Below are 21,407 nucleotides of genomic sequence, written 5' to 3' on the forward strand. Positions count from 1 at the left end.
CTCGCAAGGATGAGACAAAAGCTGCCTTTTAAACTGACGGATTATTAAAGTCATATATGGCATTATTTTACCAAAATATTTTCCATTCTGGTAAAAAAAAATTAAATATTCACACAAAAAAGGCAAGATACTGCAACCCCCCAATGTTGCTTTGACCATTTCACAAGTCCTACAGTGTCAATACTCAGGACACTCTGCATGCTGTCCAAATGGACTGTCCAGTGATACGAACTTGCGCAGATCAAGACTCACTGTCAACGAGCCAGCAGCCTCACCACTAGATTCATGTCCTCCGATGAGCTCTCCTAAATTCCGAGTAAGCAAACGGTATAGATGTAAACATCCCTTATTTTGTTAACACACTCAGCAAAGGACCACAGGGGCACTTCCGCACCCTGCGTTGGGCATGACTGACATCTGCACGAAGCACAGCATCGCGGCAGGAGAACACTCCAGTCCTCCATCCGTCCACTTCCCCCAGCTTGGATTCCTGAGCAGTAAGAGCGAGGTGCGCAGAGGCGGCTCCCTGCCCCGCAGACGGCGGCACGTGGCAGGGCCAGCCCCTCTGTCCGGCCTTACCGCTGAGCTCCTGCTCATCCATCCGGAAACACGCGGCCTTCATGGACATCTCCAGGACGCGGATGCACCCGTCATCTGACGCCAAGACCACCTTATCCGACGTGCACCAGTCCACGTCCAGTATGCGGAAGGTCACGTTTCTTCCACTTCTTAAACTGCTCACCATTTGAACCTGTAAGAGCGAATGTGGTTGTCACTTTCAAACAGGAAAGGAGTTGATGTTCTAGACTAAATGGTCAGAAAGACACTGGCTGTGGCAAAGGCCTAGGTGAGCCTAGAACTGAACAGTGCTGGGCAACCGACCTTCCCTGCGGACTGCATTTCTAGATCTTGAGGACAGCAATGACATTGCAAAAATAAATTCAATCTGTTGAGCTGTCACCATTAGTACAGAAATACTACAAAAGTAGTAAAAAGAGGAAAATAATTTAAGAAGCTGGGCAAACCCATTAATTACACAGTTTTCATTTGCAAATCGTGCAGCAGAGAAAAGCGGCACACCCGCCGACCAGCAGCTTCGTGGAGCTCGGCCTACCTCTTTAGTATCCCACACTTCGGCACCATCATTGTACATTGCTATTAACTTCTGATTTCCTTTGCCAGGGGCAAAACGAATCTTCCTCACCCAACTTCGATGTGTAGGTATCCCTCTAAGAACAAACAAAAACACTGATACGATGGAGAATCATGCCTGGTCACCAGCAAGTGTCCCGTGTGTCGCTTCTGACGTGCTGGTAACGGGAGAAGCGCTTCACCTGCTGCCTCTGAGAGCGGGTATCTGACTACATGAGCAGCCGTGATGCCCCAAGACCTCTGATGGGCCACTTTCAGATCAGGGTCTCCCGTGCAGGATCCTGAGCTTGACCAAAGACCCTTCCTCCCCAGCTCAGGTGGCAAGGAACCCAAGAATCCAAGCTGTACTCAGACCATCTACTGACCCTGCTTGCCAAGTCACAGATCTCCAAGGGATCCATGTTAGGAGGTCACTTTTCCTAAACTAAACAAGATTTCCTTCTTGGCTCCTACCTGGAGACTCTGCCTTTCAAATCCCAGAAGTTCAAATTCCCGTCCACGTCTCCGAGAACCAGCGTGTCGCCTTTCCAAGCAATGCAGGTGATGCTCCCCATGCTTCCCTGGAGAACGACAGCAGCACACACATGCACTCCACTGCCTGCAAGCGGTCACTCAGCTTTGCTTAATGACTAAGACGAAATAGTAAAGATATCTCAGTAGATCAATTGCAAAGGGTTTTGATTTAGCATGAACGTCATCAAATTCTAAAGCAGCCTTTAGACACTAACAGAGCTACAAGGCAGATCAAGTTCAACTCTGCAGAAACTAGAGATTTCAGTTTGCTAGACATTAAGTTGTCTAAGCTAGATTTATAGAGGGGATGTCTTTGAGGAAGAAGTGCCCTAGGAAGAAGAAAATTAAAAGGAGGAGAAAGAAAGAAGGAAAGCCTTTTCTAAGTGCAGGTCCTGACTCATCTCTCACCGTGAAAGACTGATAAATCCATTCCAAGTGAAACTCAACGCTTGGTTACTGAGCAGTAACTTTTCTATTGAAAAAGAAGATCCAGAGATTTACTGATACATTCTGGAAACTTCTGGAATAATGAAACTAAAGACATGGTGTTTACTAAAGGCATCTGTACAGTCTGAATTCACAGAAAACTTCGCAAGTTATATATACACAGAATATAAAAGAGGAAACGCCACAGGAAGAGATCCAAGGTGGAGGCAGAGAGCGACCTAGGCTCCAGCAGCTGCAGCAGAGGCTGCCTGATGCCAGCGTCACCACCTACAACTGGCGTGTGTCTGGGGCCTGCTGGCTTAGCCTTCCGTGTCCTGAATTCATCATCAGTGACATGCGGTAAGCACATGAGACCCGAGGAGTGGCTACTGATGTTCACACACTTAGAAAGGAAGCAGCTTTAAAGCAGCGCCTGCCACACACTAAGCAGTCAACGCCTAGTAGCTATTAAATGATGCTGCTCAATTACTTCTCCATTCACTAAAGAAATGCTGTTTTTGCATTTATGGTGCACTCCAAAAATTCACATGGTATCTGTGGTGAGGAGTGGGGCAGTTCTAATGGTCTGACAAGCTGATCATTAAGAGACTAGCATACACACCTAGTGCTGTAAAAATACCAGTGGCAATCAAGCAACAAAAGAAAGATCAGATTTAAAAGCCAATGTTAGAGGGCAGGCATTTTGACACGGCAGTTAGGATGCCACGTCCTACACTGGAGGCCTCGGTTTGGTGCCTTGTCTTTGGCTTCCTGCCAACGCAGAACCCTCAGGGGCAGCAGGTCAAAGTTCCGGTGGCTGGGTTCCTGCTACCCACATGAGACCTGGACTGGGTTCTTGGTGCTTGTCTTTGGCCTAGCCCATCCCAGCCCCGGCTGTTGCTGGCATTCCATGACTGAACTAGTGGATATGAGCTGTCTCCCAAATATATTATTAAATAATTTTCAAAAAACAGATCTGTTTATTTGAAAGGCAGAGTTAAAGAAAGAGAGAGCAAGTGCCTCCACTGGTGGTTCACACCCCAAATAGATGCAATGACCAGAGATGGTCCAGACTGAAGCCAGGAGCCAGGAGCTTCTTCCGGTCTCCCACATGAATCCAGGAGCCCAAGGACTTAAGCCATCCTCTGTTGCTTTCCCAGGAATATTAGTAGGAAGCTAAATCAGAAGTGGAGCTTCTGGGACTTGAACCAGCAGCCATATGGAATGCCAGCGCTGCAGGCCATGGCCTAACTCACTGTGCCATAGCCCCAGTCCCTAAATAATTTTTAAAAGCCCAGTATTACAATGAATTCAATAATAAAAACATACTAAACAAATGAAATTGTATAATATGAAGCAACCCTTTATGGTCTTAATTTGACTTTCCTGACCATACTAAGAAAATGTTTAATTAAAAATTTGCCTTTAAATTTATACTTCAGTCTTAAATACTTTCATATTTTAAATCTTATTTTTTAACTTAAAAAATTAGATCATTTTAAATTAGGTAGAAGTTTTGTTCTGATCCAATATTTATTTTACCCGTCTCCGAAATGCAAAATGTTAAACATTTGTTTTGAGTTGAAATATTCCCTCAAACTTCCCCATCTGAAAAAGTGTCACCAGCTTAGAATTACCAAGTGATGTGTTAACATACCTATACAGACAATCCAGAACTTTCTACCTCAGAGTGTTGGTAAGATAAAAGCCACGGGGCCAGCACTGCAGCATTGTGGCAAAGCCTTTGCCTGTGGCGCTGGCATCCCATATGGGTGCTGGTTCATGTCCCAGCTGCCCCTCTTCCAATCCAGCTCTCTGCTAATGGCTGGAAAAGAACTGGAAGATGGCCCAGGCTCCTATACACACGTGGGAGACCAGGATGAAGCTCCTGGCTTTAGATCAGCCCAGCTCTGGTTGTTGTGGTGATTTGAGGAGTGAACCAGTGAACGGAAGACCTTTCTGTCTCTCTGTCTGTAACTCTATGTCTCAAGTAAATAAATAAAATCTTAAAAAAAAAAAAAAAAGAGAGATACAAGCCATGTGGAGATTCCAAGGTGCTGTAGAGGAAGCGCACACACCTGCATTATGGCTCTAAATAGCCCTACAGAACCAAGGGAAAACAAGAGCTCGCCAGGGTGCTGGCAGCTGACACTGCTAAATGCCTGCGTGGGACACGCGACTGTCAACATGCAGATGTGAAGCTGGCACAGGCGTCTGCTCCCTTTCACCCGCTCCAGCTTTCTAGAGGCAGTCAGACATAGGTTTTTCACGTGCACATAATTCAGAAGATGGCAAGTTTTCTTATTCTTTTTGTCACCTTTTTATATTCTATATTCTGGGGCCAAAATCTAGGGGAAAAGTTTCAACTCAAAATGAATGTTTAATACTTTACCCACCAATTTCCCTTGTTCTATATAATAAATGTCAATTCCCTTCTCTAAAAATAACTGTTCTGGGCCAGCGCCGCGGCCCACTAGGCTAATCCTCCGCCTTGCGGCGCCGGCACACAGGGTTCTAGTCCCGGTTGGGGCGCCGGATTCTGTCCCAGTTGCCCCTCTTCCAGGCCAGCTCTCTGCTGTGGCCAGGGAGTGCAGTGGAGGATGGCCCAAGTGCTTGGGCCCTGCACCCCATGGGAGACCAGGAGAAGTACCTGGCTCCTGCCATCGGATCAGCGCAGTGCGCCGGCTGCGGCAGCCATTGGAGGGTGAACCAACGGCAAAGGAAGACCTTTCTCTCTGTCTCTCTTCTCTCTCTCACTGTCCACTCTGCCTGTAAAAAAAAACCAAAAAACAAAAAACAAAAAAAAACAAAAAAACTGTTCTGAATTGTGGCAACTGGAGCCTTCCTCAGGAACCGTGTCCAGGTGAGGAGTAAAGGACTGGCAGGCAGGACAGAGAACTGCCAGGTCCCAATTCAGACTCCATGGAAAGAGAGGGTGGCAGAAGCCACATGGTGCACTTAGCACCCTGAAAGAAGCTTTTATGAAAAGAACACGCTGTTTTTGCTTGGTGGGCAGGGTATGGGGCTGGCATTTCAAGAAGTACTGTGCTGTTTCTCCACTCTCACATCTGTGAAGTAACTACAAACAGACCAAGCTGTTCGAGAGTGGCACTGAACCAGCTCAGGTGGGTTCTTCTCCAGGGTTCCAAGGCAACCTACCCAGGCTAATAAAAAAGTAAATGCTTTTCCAAAGGGCAGTACGTTACACTGCAACCCTGCATCCGCACGCTTTATAAAGTTTTTCTTTTCACACACTTCAGTGTAGGTCACTTTCCTGTTATAACTAGCAAAGAGTGAATTTCTACATCTGCATTATTTTCATCCTTTCCAAATCCTGAACATTTCTGGCAATGTTAGAGTAGTTCAAAAGAGAATTACTAAGTCTCAGCTCCAACTTATTCTATTAGTAATAAAAATTATTACAAAAGCACTCCCATGTCAGCTTCAACTTTTAGCAGTGGTGAAGCTGTTTGAGGGAGTGACCTCACTTCTACTGTGGTGAATAAAAGACCTGGCAGCCCTTCTCCAAGAAGCCCCTCTGATCTGCCTTTCGGAACTCATGGCCTTGGGCAGTCACCTCCCACAAGAAGAGCACTGCGCAAAGGACGCAATGCGACTTCTGCAGCCAGGTCCTAAGAGACGCTGCGGCTTCCTTCTCCCTCCTGGTCACTGGTCCTGTGGGAAGGCAGCTGCCATGCTGTGAGAGACTCAAGCAGGAAGCGCTGACAGCCAGCAGCTGCTAGTGTGCAATAGCCATGCTAGTGAGCCAGCTTCCAGGGGAGCCCACGGACTCATCTATGTCAAATGACTGAAGCCCAGTTAACATCTTGAGTATTGGGTGAGTTCCTGAGCTATGCATAAAACATAGGGATTGCAATTCTATTAGAATATTCCATTTTTGGCCGGCGCCGCGGCTCACTAGGCTAATCCTCCACCTAGCAGCGCCGGCACACCGGGTTCTAGTCCCGGTCGGAGCACCAGATTCTGTCCCGGTTGCCCCTCTTCCAGGCCAGCTCTCTGCTGTGGCCAGGGAGTGCAGTGGAGGATGGCCCAAGTGCTTGGGCCCTGCACCCCATGGGAGACCAGGAGAAGCACCTGGCTCCTGCCATCGGATCAGCGCGGTGCGCCGGTGCAGCGTGCCGGCTGCGGTGGCCATTGGAGGGTGAACCAATGGCAAAGGAAGACCTTTCTCTCTCTCTCTCTGTCCACTCTGCCTGTCAAAAAAAAAAAAAAAAAAAAAAAGAACATTCCATTTTTAGAAGGCAATTATAAGTAATTTTACATAGTTTTAAAAAATCCCTCTGTTGTTTCCATTTAACCATTATACTGGTCAGCAACAGTTAACAAAAATTTTCTTAATCCATCTTTAAAAAATAACCCGTGAGATGCCCGTGGATGCAAGAATTAACTACAAAACTTTAAAGGACTCCACAGGCCATACAACAGAAACACATGAGTTAGTAACTATTAATGATACTACCACACTTACAACATGACTACCTTCTCTAAAACTAGGCTGTCGATCAAATCTTTCAGGGTGGTACCTAGCATGGAAAAGGTACAGACACTGAAGCCTGGCAGACGGGAGCTGAGAACACGGCTCTGCTGAGCGAGCTCACCTTGAGAAAGTTACTCATCCTCTCAGTTTCATTATGGATAAAATGAAGATAACTCCTTACGGATTATTTGAGAATAAAAATGAGTAGCACTTGTTAAATATTTAATCAAAGAGTTCTAATGTTATTATCTAGCAATAAGGAGCAAGTTTAATCAATGATATTTTCTCCCTAAATAGTACAGTTTATTTATATTAAGGTTTTCTGAAGCTTTCCAGCTGAAATATGCTTTCATTACATACGGAACTAACAACATATTTGATAGGAATTTTTATAAGATTTTTAAAAATATTTATTTATTTGAGAAGCAAAGAAAGAAAGGGGATGCGGGAAATGGAGAGAGGGATAACATGCTCTCAATTCCCTGCAGCACGTGGCGCTAGGCCAGGCCAAAGTGAAGAGCCAGGAGCTCAACCTAGGCTTCTCACCCGGGAGGCAGGAACCCAATCGCCCGAGCCATCACCACCACCTCCCAGGTGCATCAGCGGGAGTCAGAGACACCCGGGTCCAGGCCCTCTGATGTGGGACGCAGGTATCCTAACAGGCATCCTAACTGCCAGGCTGATGACTACCCCCTTGAAGATGCAATCAAGGGTTGGACTCACATCTGGTGGAATACGAGCACTGTCCTTTACGGAGTTTCCTTCAACAGTGAGATGATAAACTTGGCCATCGTTATCGGTAAACACAAAATGCTCCCGGGCGGAGATGTTTTGAGTGAGTTCAGATTTACTTTCTGCCTCCTGCAACAAGCTTTGGGGTAGAGGAAAAACAAGATGAGATGTTTCCTTTCCATACTGTGACACCTGTAATCAAAACTCACCCAAAGTCCAGATGCACTGACAGGAGTCCAAAAAGCCCAAAACTTATCTTTGCCCAGCTAAGAATGGGAGAACACAGATCACTCCCAAACTGTTGTGCCCTGAGACAGAGTCCCTGCACCGGGCAAACAGTGACTGAAATCTGACACCAGGACAAGTCAGCTCTTAGCTCCCAGTGCTGCAGGACTCTCCCGCACAGAAGAGAGGCCTCCTGCTGACCCCTCATTCTCTCTCAAGCATGTTATTCTGTAAACTCGCATGGATCAGGATGGTACAAAAACATAATTCCAAATACACTGGTGTGCGTACATAATTAAGGGATCTCTCTGTATGTTCATGCTGTGTTCACTTGAATTTCTGATGTTGAAGCTTATGGGAAGAAGGAAACTGAGAAGGATTAAACTCACTCTAGATGCCGATGGGTGGAAGGCAATGAAGACATAATTGATTCCACTAAGCAATACAATAATCAAATCAGCTTTTCAGTAACCTTTATGTACTGAAACAGAAAATCCAGTACGCCATTAGCAGAGTCCAACTGGCTACCACAAATGCCTGAAATGCCTGACACCTGTTACCTTCCCAGCAGTGACACTGGCAGTACAGGTGCACTGTACCTGATCACAGACGACTCCACGACACTCAGCTCTGCGTCGGAGACGACGGTCTGGCGGGCCATGGCCTCTCGGGTGGCAAGTTGTTTCTTCCTCAGGCTCTTCAGATTGTGAGACGGGGACCACTCCTGTGAAAGCAAGACAAACCTAGAAGTGCTAGGCTTCCTTGCGACAAGGAGTCCTTCCAAAGAGCTGGGCATACTTACCACGTGCCCAGCACCATTGACCACTACTGCACATGAATCCACACTTTGTTGTTTCAATTTTATCTATTTGTAGAAAGGCTGAGTGCATTTTAATTACAGCTTAAGGTAGATAAGTTTAATGGCAAACACCCGAAGGGTCTAACCTTTTCTAAAATTACACAATGAATTCAGTTACTGTATCTGCTGTTTCCCTCCTCCTCCCCTACCTTACAGGCGCGAGACTGGTGCTCTCCTCATCCACAAATCTGCCCTCAACTATGCATTTTATTTATTTACCTTTTACGGTCCCGCCTATGCTAATGGTTTAATCCAATATCCTCACAGGTACAAACTCTTACCACTGAGTTACTTCTATTTACACAAGCAGGACTGCACTATACCCCTCATCCTACTGCTTACTCTTCACCAGTTTTCATGTATTTAAGTCCTATCCCTGCTGTTCTGCATGCTACGTAATACCCTGCAGGTGCAGCCACCAATTTTCACCTGCTTGTTCTCTCAGCAAAGAGCATCCAGACTGCCTCCAGACTCCCACGATGACAAACAGCACTGCAGTCAACATCCTCGCTAAAGTTCCTTAATGATCAAGAATTCAAGAACTGGAGCACAGCGATGTCCGTGTTTGCCCAACTGCTGCAGGTCTGCTCTACAGAATAACTGTACTGTCCACACTCCTACCACAAGGATTCCTATACCCTTAATTCCATCCACTCTTAATGCTATCTGCCTTTCCAATTCTTGTTAGTCTAAAAGATGTACGTATGGACTGGGTATTTGATACAGCAGCTAAGACACCACTTGGGACACCTGTATCTCATATCCAAATGCTTGGGATCCAGTAATAGCTTCACTCCTGATCTTGGCTTCCTGATCTTGTCTTGGGACACCCAGGATTCTGGTTTTAGCTCAGACAAGGGCATGTGGGGAGAGAACCAGAAGCTAAGAGCTATCTGTCTTTGAAGTTGTCTCTTAAATAAAATAAATACATAAAATTAATATGGTTATTTCACTTTGTTCATCTCTGAAAACTTACAAGTTTGTACTCCTTATGCTTGCAGACCTTTCTCTACCATTAACACATACTTTGTCCATTTTTCCACTGGCATTCTTATTTGTTGTTGTTGCTGCTGTTCTGTAGAAGTTTCTTGTTAATTTCAGACACTTGAAAATTTATTTTCTCAAAGTGACTTTTTTATTAATCTTTGACAATGATATACATCACTGAACAGAAAGCACTTTTTCCTGAAATTTTACTTCTTTGAAAGGCAGAATAACACACACACACACACACACACACACACAGAGAGAGAGAGAGAGAGAGAGAGACAGAGAGACAGAGACAGAGAGACAGAGACAGACCTTCTATCTGCTAGTTCACTCCCCAAATGCTGGAGCTGGGCCAGGCCAAAGCCAGGAGCCGGAAGCTTCATTCAGGCTCCTCCATGGGTGGCAGGGATCCAGGCACTTGAACCATCATCACCCATTAGCAGGAATCTGGGTCAGAAGCTGAAACGTCATTCAATCGCAGACACGATGACATGGGACGCAGGTGTCACAAGCAGCAGCTGAGCCCGCTGCACCACAAAGCCCACCCAGAAAGCATGAATCTTGACATAATCAATTCCTGTTCCTTCCCTGTGGGTCTGAGCGTCTGATGTCCTCTCCTGCCCCCAGGTCACACAAATATTCTTTTGCATTTACCGTATTAAATCTTATAATTTTACTTTTCTTATATTTAGGTCTCTAATCCCGTGGAGCCCACGTTTTTACATGGTAATAGTTGAGATGCAGTATTCTCTATAAAGTGAAGCAGCGTTCCTAATACAGTCTACAAAACAGTCCATCCTTCTCCTTCCATGTGTGTGGTACTTCATTTACACTGGGTTCCCACATGTTCACGGGTCTGTTTCTGAACTCTGCGTTTTCTTTTTCTTTCTTGTTCTGGCACCAATGCAACATCGATTTTATTTCCATGGTTTTGTGATATGTACCAGTATCAGGTAGCATGTCTCCTACCCTACTCACACCTCCCACACGGATGCCTCTTTTCTCAAGGATGACTTAGCTGTTTAGGACCCTTATTTCTGCATACACATTTTATAATATGTTTACCATGGTGTTCAAAATATCCAAATGCAAGTTTAACTGGAATTCCACTACTGTAGTATGAGGTTGACTCACCCAAGAAAATAAGAGTTACCTCTAGTTATGAGATATTTTTGTTTATTTATAGATCATCGTCTCTGAACACCCATTTTTAACAAGAAAATACATGGCAGAAATAGTCAGTTCGAGCTGAAGTAAAACACACACCACAAACATATCTGAATAAACTAGTTCTCCAACTGTAACTTACCAAAGCAGTTATTGCAGGGAAGTTTTTGGACATTTCTCTAAGAAGGGTGCAAGTCCTAACATCCCATAACTCCAGCGGCTTATCTTTGAATACAACTGCCAAATACTGCCTAGAACAAAATTACTTCATAAGCCTTTTTTTGCACAAATGTCATGGTGAATTAGTACAGATTAAAAGCTCAGTAAATTTGCAAGCCCGGAATGACAGCATCTAAACACAATTTAAATGAACAATGAGCTCCTACACTTAATAGTTGTAAGAAGGCCAAGCCCACCATTAGCTATGGGGAGGACATTCAGCCTCAATTAGGCAGGGACTCCAGCTTAAGGGAAAGAATGGCTTGGGTTCAAATCCTGACGCCACACTTAGATCCCCCTGCCCGAGACTTCATTCCTCACCTACGGCATGAGAATTCCAGCACCCATCTCAAAGGACTGCTATGCAGTGATGAAGCTAAATGAATGTGTGCAGAATTCTTATCCTCTTATCACAACAGGGACTCAAGAATGCCCTGTATTGACTTTCTGCCAAGCAAGGAGAAGTACTGAGTGAATGAATGCAGCTCAACAAACATAAACTGAGTCTTGATAAGTCAGGAACTACTGAGTCAAACTAAGCCCTTGTCATGAGGTGACAGCTGACACCCAGGAAATGCGCCAGAGCAGGAGATCCTTGTGTTCTCGTCACTCAGGACACTGTCACACCAGACAGGCCATGTCAGCTTTCTGAGTGTTATTCTACTTATCATTTACACGGTGTTAATAGCATCTGCTGTACTTGCCCTATGGAATATTGTAAGGACTTTTTAAGACAACATACATGAAACAGCTTTATAAACCATGACGGATTACACAAGTACAACATACTACATTGTTTAATATATCTACTATGAAAGAATACAAAGGTAGATATAAAAATAACTAATAAGATAGACCTCAGCAAACGCTGTAAAGATTCACCATGAAAGAGGAGATTAATTTTGACATCAGGGAAATGGCATTCCAGGCAGTTACAAATGTGACAAATGACAAAAGACAGGAAAGGACGTGGTGCATTTGGGGAAACTGCTACCTGAAATGCAGGATATACGAGAACAACCGTGAAAAGGAAGAGTAAAAGTCAAATTAGGGTCTCACAAGAGCCCTTCCTGCAGTGCTAAGCCACGTAGGGGTTTATCCTGCAGACAACAGAGAATGACTGGGGGTTCTCGAGGAGGGGAAATGGGATCAGTTGCTTTAGATGTATTAATTTAGCAGGCACGTGTCAAGACTGATCAAAAATAGGAGACACAGAAGTCCCACCAGTTTGAGCAAGTCTCAAACTTCAGTCTCAGAACTTCTTCCACGCTTAGAATCGCTGTAGACCTCCAAAGAACTTTTGTTTATGTGTATTACAGTGATTGATGTTTTGCATATTAGAAATTAAACCTAAGAAAACATATTTTTATGGTAGCTTTAAGCACAAGTCACATTGATAACTGCACTAAGCATCACTAAACTCTACAACAAGATGGCTGAGATCATTAAACAGAAATACAAGGGCCAATTATGATCTTACACTGCACAATAATATTTCAGCCAACAACAGACTGCACATCATCAGTGAGTGGTTGCACAAGATCTTATCACCTAGTGGCATCGTAGCTGTCTTAGTTTGTGGAAGTACATTCCATGTCTGCATGATGAAATCAGCTAGTGACACATCGCTCAGAACATATCCCTGTCATTATGCGACCCATGACTGTTGTCTGTTATGTCTGAAAGAAACTGAATTTGTGACTAAAAATTCTTCCACAAAGAAAATTCAAAGCTCAAGTGGGATTTCCTGAGGAGTTCTTTAAGGGAGAAATAATATCAAATCCACAAAAACTCACCCAGAGTAAGAAAAGAGAATGCTCTACAATTCATTCTGTGGGGTCCGCATTATTCTGATACTAAAGTTAGATAAGGATATTTCACAAAAACTAGACTAAAAGATTTAATAAACATAGCTACAAAAATCCTTAATAAGACATTGGCAAATCAGATCTAGCAATGTATCAAAATGGCAGTATATGATGACCAACTACCATACATCCCAAGAATGTGAAGTTGCTTTAACATCTGAAAAGTAACCAATGCCAATTCACCATAATTGCTGACTTACAACACACACACATATACGTGACATGCCAATATATGATGATGTCAATACATGCAGAAAAAGCATTTGATGAGTTCAACACTACTCAAGACACAAAGTCTCATCAGAAACCAGAAATAGAATTTCTTTAACCTGATAAAGGGCATCTATAAGAAAATCTACAGATAACATGCTTAATGGTGAAAAACTAATGCTTTGTCCATAAGATTCAGGAACTCTCACCACCTCCTCAACATTGTACTGGAGGTCCTAGTCAGCGCCACAAAGCAAGAAAGAAAAAGTTGGGGCTGGTGTTGTGGTGGAGCGGTAAAGCCGCTGCCTGCAATGCTATCATCTCATATCGGTGATGGTTCGTGTCCCAGCTGCTCCACTTTCAATCGAGTTCCCTGCTAATGGCCAGGAAAAAGCAGCAGAAAGTGGCCCAAGTGTTTGGGTACCTGCCACCCACGTGGGACTGCCAGATGAAGCTCCTGGCTCCTGACTCCGGCCTGGCCCTTGTGGACCAAACTAGCAGATTGAAGATCTTTGTCTCTTCCCTCCTTTTTCTCTAACTCTGCCTTCCAAATAAATTAATTAAAAAAATTGGATAATGATGTTCATGAATCACAAAACTTGCCAAGTTGTCAACCCTTCCCCACACTGATAGATGGAGTCAATGCAATCAGAAGATTTTTTTGGTAAAAATGGCAAGTAATTCTATAATTTATATGGAAATACAAAGATACTAGAAAAGAAAAATTATTTTGAAAACTATTTTAGAAAGCTCACTTTGTGGGACTGGCACTGTGGTGTAGCAGGTAAAGCTGCAGCCTGCAGTGTTGGCATCCTGTAAGTTGAGTCCTGGCTGCTCTACTTCCAATCCAGCTCCATGCGAATATGCCTGGGAAAGCCGCGGAAGACGGCCTACATGCTTGGGCCCCTGCACCTGTGTGGGAGACTGGGATGAAGCTCCTGGCTCCTGGTTTCGGATCAGCCCAGCTCCGGCCTTTGTGGCCATTCGGGTAGTGAACCTATGGATGGAAGATCTCAATCTCTGTCTCGCTATAACTCTGCCTTTCAAATAAATTAAAAAAAAATTTTTTTTAAAGCTAACTTTGTGGTTTTGGTTGGTTTTAATTCAGTTTCTTTCTTTCTTTCTTTCTTTTAAAATAATCTTGCTTTCCACGTATATTCCCTTGGAACAAAAAACTTAAAAAATTACTGGAAGGGAAAAAAGACTAAATTATAAAGGAAATGAGTTCTTTCACTGAATAATTCCATGCGAGGCAGAAATGAACATGAATTTCATCAGACAGCATTTTCAGTGGCAGTGTGTATTTATATCAATACAGCTATCACAGAACCACACAAGGTAACTGGTTTTACCAATCTAATAAAATGTTAAGATTCATAAAAAAGTTGACCTCATCTTTCTGGGAGTGCTACCATCTTCCTTTTGTGATTAAAATATTTTCTTTGATAAATGGCTGCATACCACCACCTACCACCACTAAGAAATTCTAATGCATTTTAGCATAATCTCACTTTCTTACAGATCAAAAAAACCTGTAAGATTCCACTGTGATAACTTGACAGATTTTTGTTTTTTAAATCAATACTTACTTCAGATGTGATACTTTGATCATTTCCATGGGTGACTCATCATTGCCTCGTTCACCACGAAAAGCAATGCTTCTGCCTATAATTACAAACAAGTGAGAAAATATGAAACAGCACATAAAACATACAAATCAGAAAGCCACACCAATGTAACTCATCAATCCTACCCTTTAGCCTCCTGTTCATTCCTTCATTTACTTGAGCCATTTCTATTAAAAAATTCCTCAGAACTACTGAGTTAAATCAGTAATACATTATCTCTATTAAAATAGCCATTGTATAAAGATATTTTCATTTGTAGTTTCTTGACTCACATAATTCAATTTTACAAATGTAGAAACATAATTGGTAAAGACATTATCCATTGTAAAAACTATTTTATATTTATATTGATATAATGTTTCCAAAGATGAACTAGCGGGTAAAAAGAAAACTCCTCAGGAAGGTAGTTAAGAGAACTTTTCCCGTGTGTAAACTATTTTGACTATGTTCCTACCGACCTGTCTCTTTCCCCTGCAACGAGGGGTGGCAGTAACCGCAGTGACTGTTCTGTAAGCTGTCTACGAGTTAGTGTGCTGTCTAAACAAAAAGGCCAAATGGTTTTCTGAGAACAAAAAAAATATAAATTCTTCTTTATATCCGAGCATATTTTTATATCTTTTCATAGATCTTTATTTATGAGAGAGAACAGACTCAATTCAAAGACAACTGAATGTCTTAACGGCCCCAGCTCTGCCATGTTACCAAGGGGCGTCTCACTATGCTCCCCACTATTATACCCAAAACTCCCCGTGCCCTTCTCTGACTGCTTGCCTGCCGGGACCTCCTCAGAAGATAAGGTGACAGCTTTATGCAGTCAAATGTCCCACTTAAGGAAGTCGGTAACAATTACCACAGGCATTTGTTCCTCAAAACTAGAGCTGTGAAAGTTGGATTTTAGGTAACCTAACAGTCCTGAACTTAAGTCAGCTGGAAACAGTAAATGGATTCTTTTTTAAAAAAATATTTATTTATTCATTTGAAAGGCAGAGTAACAGAGATGCAGAGGCAGAGAAAGAGAGGTCTTCCATCCACTGGTTCACTCCCGAGTTGGCTGCAATGACTGGAGCTGAGCCAACCTGAAGCCAGGAGCCAGGAGCTTCTTCCGGGTCTCCCACACGGGTGCAGGGGCCCAAGAACTTGGGCCTTCTTCTACTGCTTTCCCAGGCCATAGCAAAGAGCTGGATCGGAAGTGGAGTTGGAACTTGAAATGGCACCTAAATGGGATGCCAGAACTGCAGGCGGCGGCTTTACCCGCTACGCCACAGAGCCGGCTCTATAAATGGATTCTCTTAAGTGAATGATGCTGTTACTCCTGGACTATTACACAATGAGACAGAGCCAGGGCCAGCTTTCCCAAACCAGAAATCTGAGGATGAGGGTCACTGGGCAGGTCCCCTTCGGACGCTGGAGCACCACTGGACTAAAGGTGGGGCTGATTCTTTGAATTGAAGTAACACAGTCTGATAAGTAAGTTCAACTGTACCTTTCATAGCTTGGAAATACATGACTTTTAGGAAACAACCATATACCTGATATATTATACACATACATACACTTACATTGTATCCTTTAAAATCATCTACAGACATTCATATTGCTGAACTATTTTAAAGAAATTCACCATAATTGTGATAAAATAATTCTAAACTCTCATGATGTTTTCAAGTCTTTCACTTCAGAATTCACTGGGTATGAGTTTTAACAATTCTGAACAGGTTACTTTACTAGACTGTTTCCTATTACAAAAATGTTAAACTTCCAAACTAACTTTCCTAATTCAGTCAGCCAAAAACTATCAAAACTTTAAATGTGGGCAATTCAAAATAATCCTTCAGCTATGAGGTTTTCAAGAATTTAGTCCAGGCGCTGTGGTGTAGCAAGTTAAGCCTTTACTATCCCACATGGATGCTGGTTTGAGTTCTGGCTCCTGCACTTCAGATCCAGCTCCCTGCTAATGGCCTGGGACAGCAGTGGAAGATGGCCCGAGTGCTTGTGCTCCTGTACCCATGTGGGAGAAATAGAAGAAGCTCCAGGCTCCTGGCTTTGGATCAACCCAGCTCTGGCTGTTGCAGCCATTTGGGGACTGAACCAGTGGATGGAAGACTTCTCTGTCTCTCCCTGCTCCCCCTTCTGTTGCTCTGCCTCTCAGTGAATAAATAAATCTTAAAAAAAATTTAATACAAAGGCCAAAATTTTAAATGAAAAATCTAATGAAGTCTAACCACAATGAGTTATTTTAAAATTTATTTTCAGGTTATACATAACACACACTCAAGTAGGAAGCAGAATTGGTTTCACATTTCTTATGAATCTGTCCAGGCTAATGTTACTTCCCTTGATTATGTATTTGTATTAACAAGATTTCTATACAAAATAAAATGAGATTTTTCTAAGAATTATTATAGGACAAAGAATAAAATGTAAGCATATAATATAAGAAAAAATTCCAAGGTGAAAAAAAGTACTTTGGAGCATGTTTTATGAACAGCAACATCTTTGAATCACTCTGAACGTTTTAATAGTAGAAATACACAAACCTGTTGGAAGATCAACCAGTTGAAGTTCATTTCTCACTAATCCCATATTGTTTGGTGTTGAAGTAGCAAAAGAAAGAAAACCAGTCAAACTTGTCCATTCAATACCCCTACAATGAGAAATTAAGTAAAAATTAATCTAATACCCCTTTTTAATTTGAAAAGCTCATTTTAAAAATTTTCCTAAGACCTTTTACTACACAATTAAAAATATTACCTCTTATTTGTAACTATATTACCATATAGTTCTGACATATGAAATCATTTCTAACAAAAACTTTATCTCCAAATGTAACAGGATTAAAACGACTACTAAAATCTAGTCAGGGAGTCACATCACAGCCATTTCCAAGAATTTTAACTGCTTAAAAATAAGTGGTATAAAAATGTTATGAACAGAATGCTTAAAGTTGAGTATACTAGTGAATTTTATGAAAATTCCTTCTTGGTTAAGAGGCAGAAACACAAAACAAGCTGTTAGATTTGGAAGTGGATGAAGGTTCCAAATGGTGTCATCATTTATAGAAAAGCAAATAGACAAATTTCAGGAGAAACCCACAGCTGACAAAACAGCAACCCGTAACCCTCACTTCTGTGGGGCTCATTTCTGTGGAACTGACAGAGGTGACACACACTCTCCCTACTAACAGCTAATGTTCAAAAGTTGCAGAGGTGGGAAACAGAAAGGCGCCAGCGGGCCAAGCACCCATGAGAGGCACGGAGGGATCTGCACTGCCGAACAGTTGAGGTGGCCTGGGAGAGAAGTCTGAAGCTCCGCTCTGTGGGCAAGTGCGCAGCCTTTATGACACCGGTGGGCCGTTGGCCTGGTGGTTAAGATGTCATTAGGACAATCACAGCCCACGTGAGTACCTGGGTCGGAGTCACGGCTCTGGCTCCTGATTACAGCTTCCGGCTATGCAGACTCTAAGGCAGCAGTGATGGCTCAAGTAAATGTGTACCTGCCACTCACATGGAAGACCTGCATGGAGTTCCCAGCTCCTGGCTCGAGTTCTCTGCCTGCCTGTCTCTCTCACATAGATTAATTAATTTTGAAAAATATTTCCTGTGGTTGCTCTCATAGTACAATGGCAGAGTTGATCTATAGAGGTTTTATGGCCTAAAATATCTCAAAGTAAATATTTATTTCTTAGGTAGAATGAGAGAGAGGAGAGAGAGGGGGAGACGGGGGGGGGAGACAGAGGGGGGGAGAGGGAGAGGGAGAGGGAGAGGGAGGGAGAGAGAGAGAGAGAGAGAGAGATGGAGAGAGAGCGCTCCATCTTCCTTTTACTGGGGTTCACTCCTTAAATGGCTGGGCTGCATCAGGTGGAAGCCAGGAGCCAGAAACTCCATCTGGGTCTCCCACATAGGTAGCAGGGATTCAAGCAATGGAGCCATCATCCACAGCCTCCCAGGCACATTAGCAGGGAGCTGGATGGGAAGTGAACAGCCAGGACTTGAACGAGCACCCCAGTATGGATGCAGGTGTCCCAAGCCACGGCTCAACACGCTGTGCCACAACACCTGCCCCAGCCTAAAATCTTAAGCCTAAAGTATTTACTGTATTTACTACCTGGGCCTTTACAAAATTACTTACTGACTCCTACTCTGGTTTATCCATTTCTATACCAATTTGAAGGCAGCTGCTAGATTTAGCATGAAATTGTGCTTTTAACATGTCTCTCATTGTCTCAGGAAGTACAATAGCTCCCAGCATCATATCCCCATTTCTCCATGTGGCTTTCCAGGCTGTCCAGCCATTCGCTCCATCCTACCTAACCATGCTTACCACGCAGTCACTTGAACCTTATCTGCTATTTTAACTAGAGTGTTCTTCCTCACTGATCCCCATGTACCCACCAGCTTGTCTTTTCTAAGAGGGGCAAACACAATCCAAAGATGACTAAAGAAACGATTTTCAACAGCTGGGAATTGGTGCATCTATCAAGGATTACCACTCCTCAAACAGTCAGTTGTGCAGACATACTCAAATTAAGCTGCTTACAGCTGTAGCTTCGGGAACTTCCATGCCTGGCAAGACCTCTTTCCCTCCCTCTTCAAACACTCCTGGAGTTCCAGTCCTGGCTCTAGCCCCCTGTGGCTCTCTGATCCCTGAGCGTGTGGGTCTCCTCCTTGTCCACATGCTATTGCTCTTATTCCAAGAGGTACTTCAAGCCCTGCTTTCTCAATCAGACCTGGCCCCTCCATTTACTGAGCTCAGACCATGCCAGTGGATAGCATATAATTTCAGTAATTATTCATTAGAAAGTCCCTTCGTCTCGTTTCTCCTTTATTTCCTCTAGCAGGTACAGTATTCATTAATTGTTCTACTTAGAACAAGAGAAGAGGGAAATCATTTTGTGTCTTATTCCACTTTGTATGTGTGTCTGGTAGCTTCAGGCAGATGCTTATCCATGGAGGACCCTAAGACCCACCCTGCCACGTCCAGTTGCTGCAATCTAAACTACTTATGCTCCAGGAGAGTGAAGCCATGATCCCTAGACACTAACAATTCCACTCCTCCTAGTCTTCATTATAAAAATATATGTTAAGAACTCAGTATATGCTCCTAACTGTGGAAGGCACTGGCAATACAGCTTGAATCAGATATAACTTGTCCTTCTAAAGCTTACAATGCAGCAGAAAAGAGACACTGTACAACTGCTTTCTGTATTAACTATTATAAAAGAAGCTGTCACAGAGTTCAATGGGGGAATGCAAGGGTCACAGAAAATCTGGGCTCAGAGATCAGGCAGGGTTTCCTGGTGGACCACTAAAGCTGAGACCCAAAGGACAAACACAGGTTTTTTTTTTTTTCTTTCCCCACTTGTTGGGGCTTGGGTTTTACTTCCCTACACTGAAGCAGTGGGCAGCAAGTGGAGGCCCCTGGTGACTCTGGGCACCAAATCTCACTCATGGCCACAGCCACAGCTACTTTCAAGCAATGCTGAGAAATAAAGTTTTGATGTAAGCCTAAATAACTGAGGAACCAGTGTAATTGGCTGAAAAACATTGTACTGGATTGTACACTCGAGGGAGGTACCATATCATGTCTCTCCAGACATGTGCTAGGCATTCAAGAAACTTTGTTATTAAATAAATGTCATCCAAGAAAAAACTTGCATTCCTTAGGTTACCAGTGCCAAGCACTGTGGTTTGAATGCACCCCTCAAAGTCTGCACTGGGATCTTGATCCCCATTGCAACAGTGATGAGAGGTGAGATCTTTAAGAACTGATTAGGACTCAAGGGCCCTGCCCTTCACAAATGGATTAATGCTGTTGCCATGAGAGTGGTTCGTTATAAAAGCAAGTCTGGTCCTCTCCTTCTCTCCCTCTTGTCCTGCCCTTCCACCAGGGAATGATAGAATCAGAAAGCCCTTGCCAGATTTGGCTCTTCTACCTTGGACTTCCCAGCTTCCAGGATCATGAGCCAAATCAGCTTCTGTTCATTATAAACTCCACAGTGTCAGATATTCTGACACAGCAGCACAAACCAGACTAACACTTATGTCCACTAGAGAAGAGAAGTCTTTCCTCACTGTTCACAACACGCCCCTGTGTACAGGACGTAACAGGATGGGGTGGTGCTTACTGTCATCCGGCAGGATAAACAGTGTCTCTGAACAGACTAGAGCAACAGCACCTGTATCTGATTCCTAGGGAAGAAAGTAAAAACCAAGGTGGACTTCAAAGTGGGGTAGACAGGAGAGGATTATTTCTCAGAAGAAAAGAACAAAGACTCTGCTGGGCTGTGCGCCACACTGCCTTTAGGATCAGAACATCGGCATCACAATACACCCTGACCCCAAGGGCTATGAGCCAATGAGAACAGCAGTTGATTTTCTGACTTGACCTAGGAATTTTCCTGGTAAGATTCCCAACCCCTTGAACAACTGTAACCTTCAAATCTGCTGGCAGATATCTGGAGTTCAGACTCCTAGAAAAGTCTAAAGTTGGACCTATCGGTCACCTACTAGGGATGCTACAGTGGCTCTTCCTCCACACTGGGTGACACACTTTCTCAGTGGCCTTCAAGTTCTCAGATTCTTCTGCCAATTAACAGAGAGAAAAAGATCATTTTTCCTCCTACAAACCACTCAATACATGCAAAACTATGCTCAGTATCTGATTCCAGGTCCTGAAATCCATGTAAGCTACTAGAGTCGTTTTTCTGACATTCAAGATAGTGCTGGGCTGTATTTATGCAATATGCCCTACTGGACACAGACACAAACTAATGCAAGAAACTCTCCATGTACAATTCCCTCTGGTGTACTTCTAAGTACCCTTGACTGGAGATACAGCCTCAAAAGCTCTGCCCACAGGTGCAGGGGAGATGCTCAGTACACGCTTGTAAAGCATCTTGGATACAACACCATGTAAAGAAC

At 43.5% G+C, this 21,407-nt stretch overlaps 1 protein-coding gene and 1 non-coding gene across 9 annotated transcripts in view; both read right to left on the bottom strand.

Annotated features, from left to right (window-relative positions):
• Nucleotides 1-21,407, bottom strand: part of WDR11 (WD repeat domain 11) — a 57,701-nt gene that overhangs the window by 12,015 nt on the left and 24,279 nt on the right. For 5 of the 8 annotated variants that reach the window (XM_089313935.1, XM_089313939.1, XM_089313937.1 and 2 more), the window contains 8 exons: nucleotides 17,025-17,131; nucleotides 14,449-14,524; nucleotides 10,705-10,813; nucleotides 8,146-8,270; nucleotides 7,313-7,460; nucleotides 1,606-1,712; nucleotides 1,115-1,229; nucleotides 580-751 (listed from right to left, as the gene is read on the bottom strand). In XM_089313935.1, coding sequence (XP_089170061.1) covers nucleotides 580-751; nucleotides 1,115-1,229; nucleotides 1,606-1,712; nucleotides 7,313-7,460; nucleotides 8,146-8,270; nucleotides 10,705-10,813; nucleotides 14,449-14,524; nucleotides 17,025-17,131 — 959 coding nt within the window. Of the gene's footprint in view, nucleotides 1-579; nucleotides 752-1,114; nucleotides 1,230-1,605; nucleotides 1,782-7,312; nucleotides 7,461-8,145; nucleotides 8,271-10,704; nucleotides 10,814-14,448; nucleotides 14,525-17,024; nucleotides 17,132-21,407 lie in introns of all 8 variants that reach the window. The other 3 variants (XM_089313940.1, XM_089313941.1, XR_016221509.1) reach the window with 2 other exon arrangements.
• On the bottom strand, nucleotides 19,844-19,964 carry LOC127484291 (small nucleolar RNA ACA64). Its single transcript, XR_007911172.1, has one exon. It is a non-coding gene; the product is annotated as a small nucleolar RNA ACA64 (small nucleolar RNA).

The sequence above is a fragment of the Oryctolagus cuniculus genome, chromosome 15, assembly GCF_051225735.1.
Source record: "Oryctolagus cuniculus isolate XC-2025 breed Fujian yellow rabbit chromosome 15, ASM5122573v1, whole genome shotgun sequence".
Lineage (NCBI taxonomy): Eukaryota > Metazoa > Chordata > Mammalia > Lagomorpha > Leporidae > Oryctolagus > Oryctolagus cuniculus.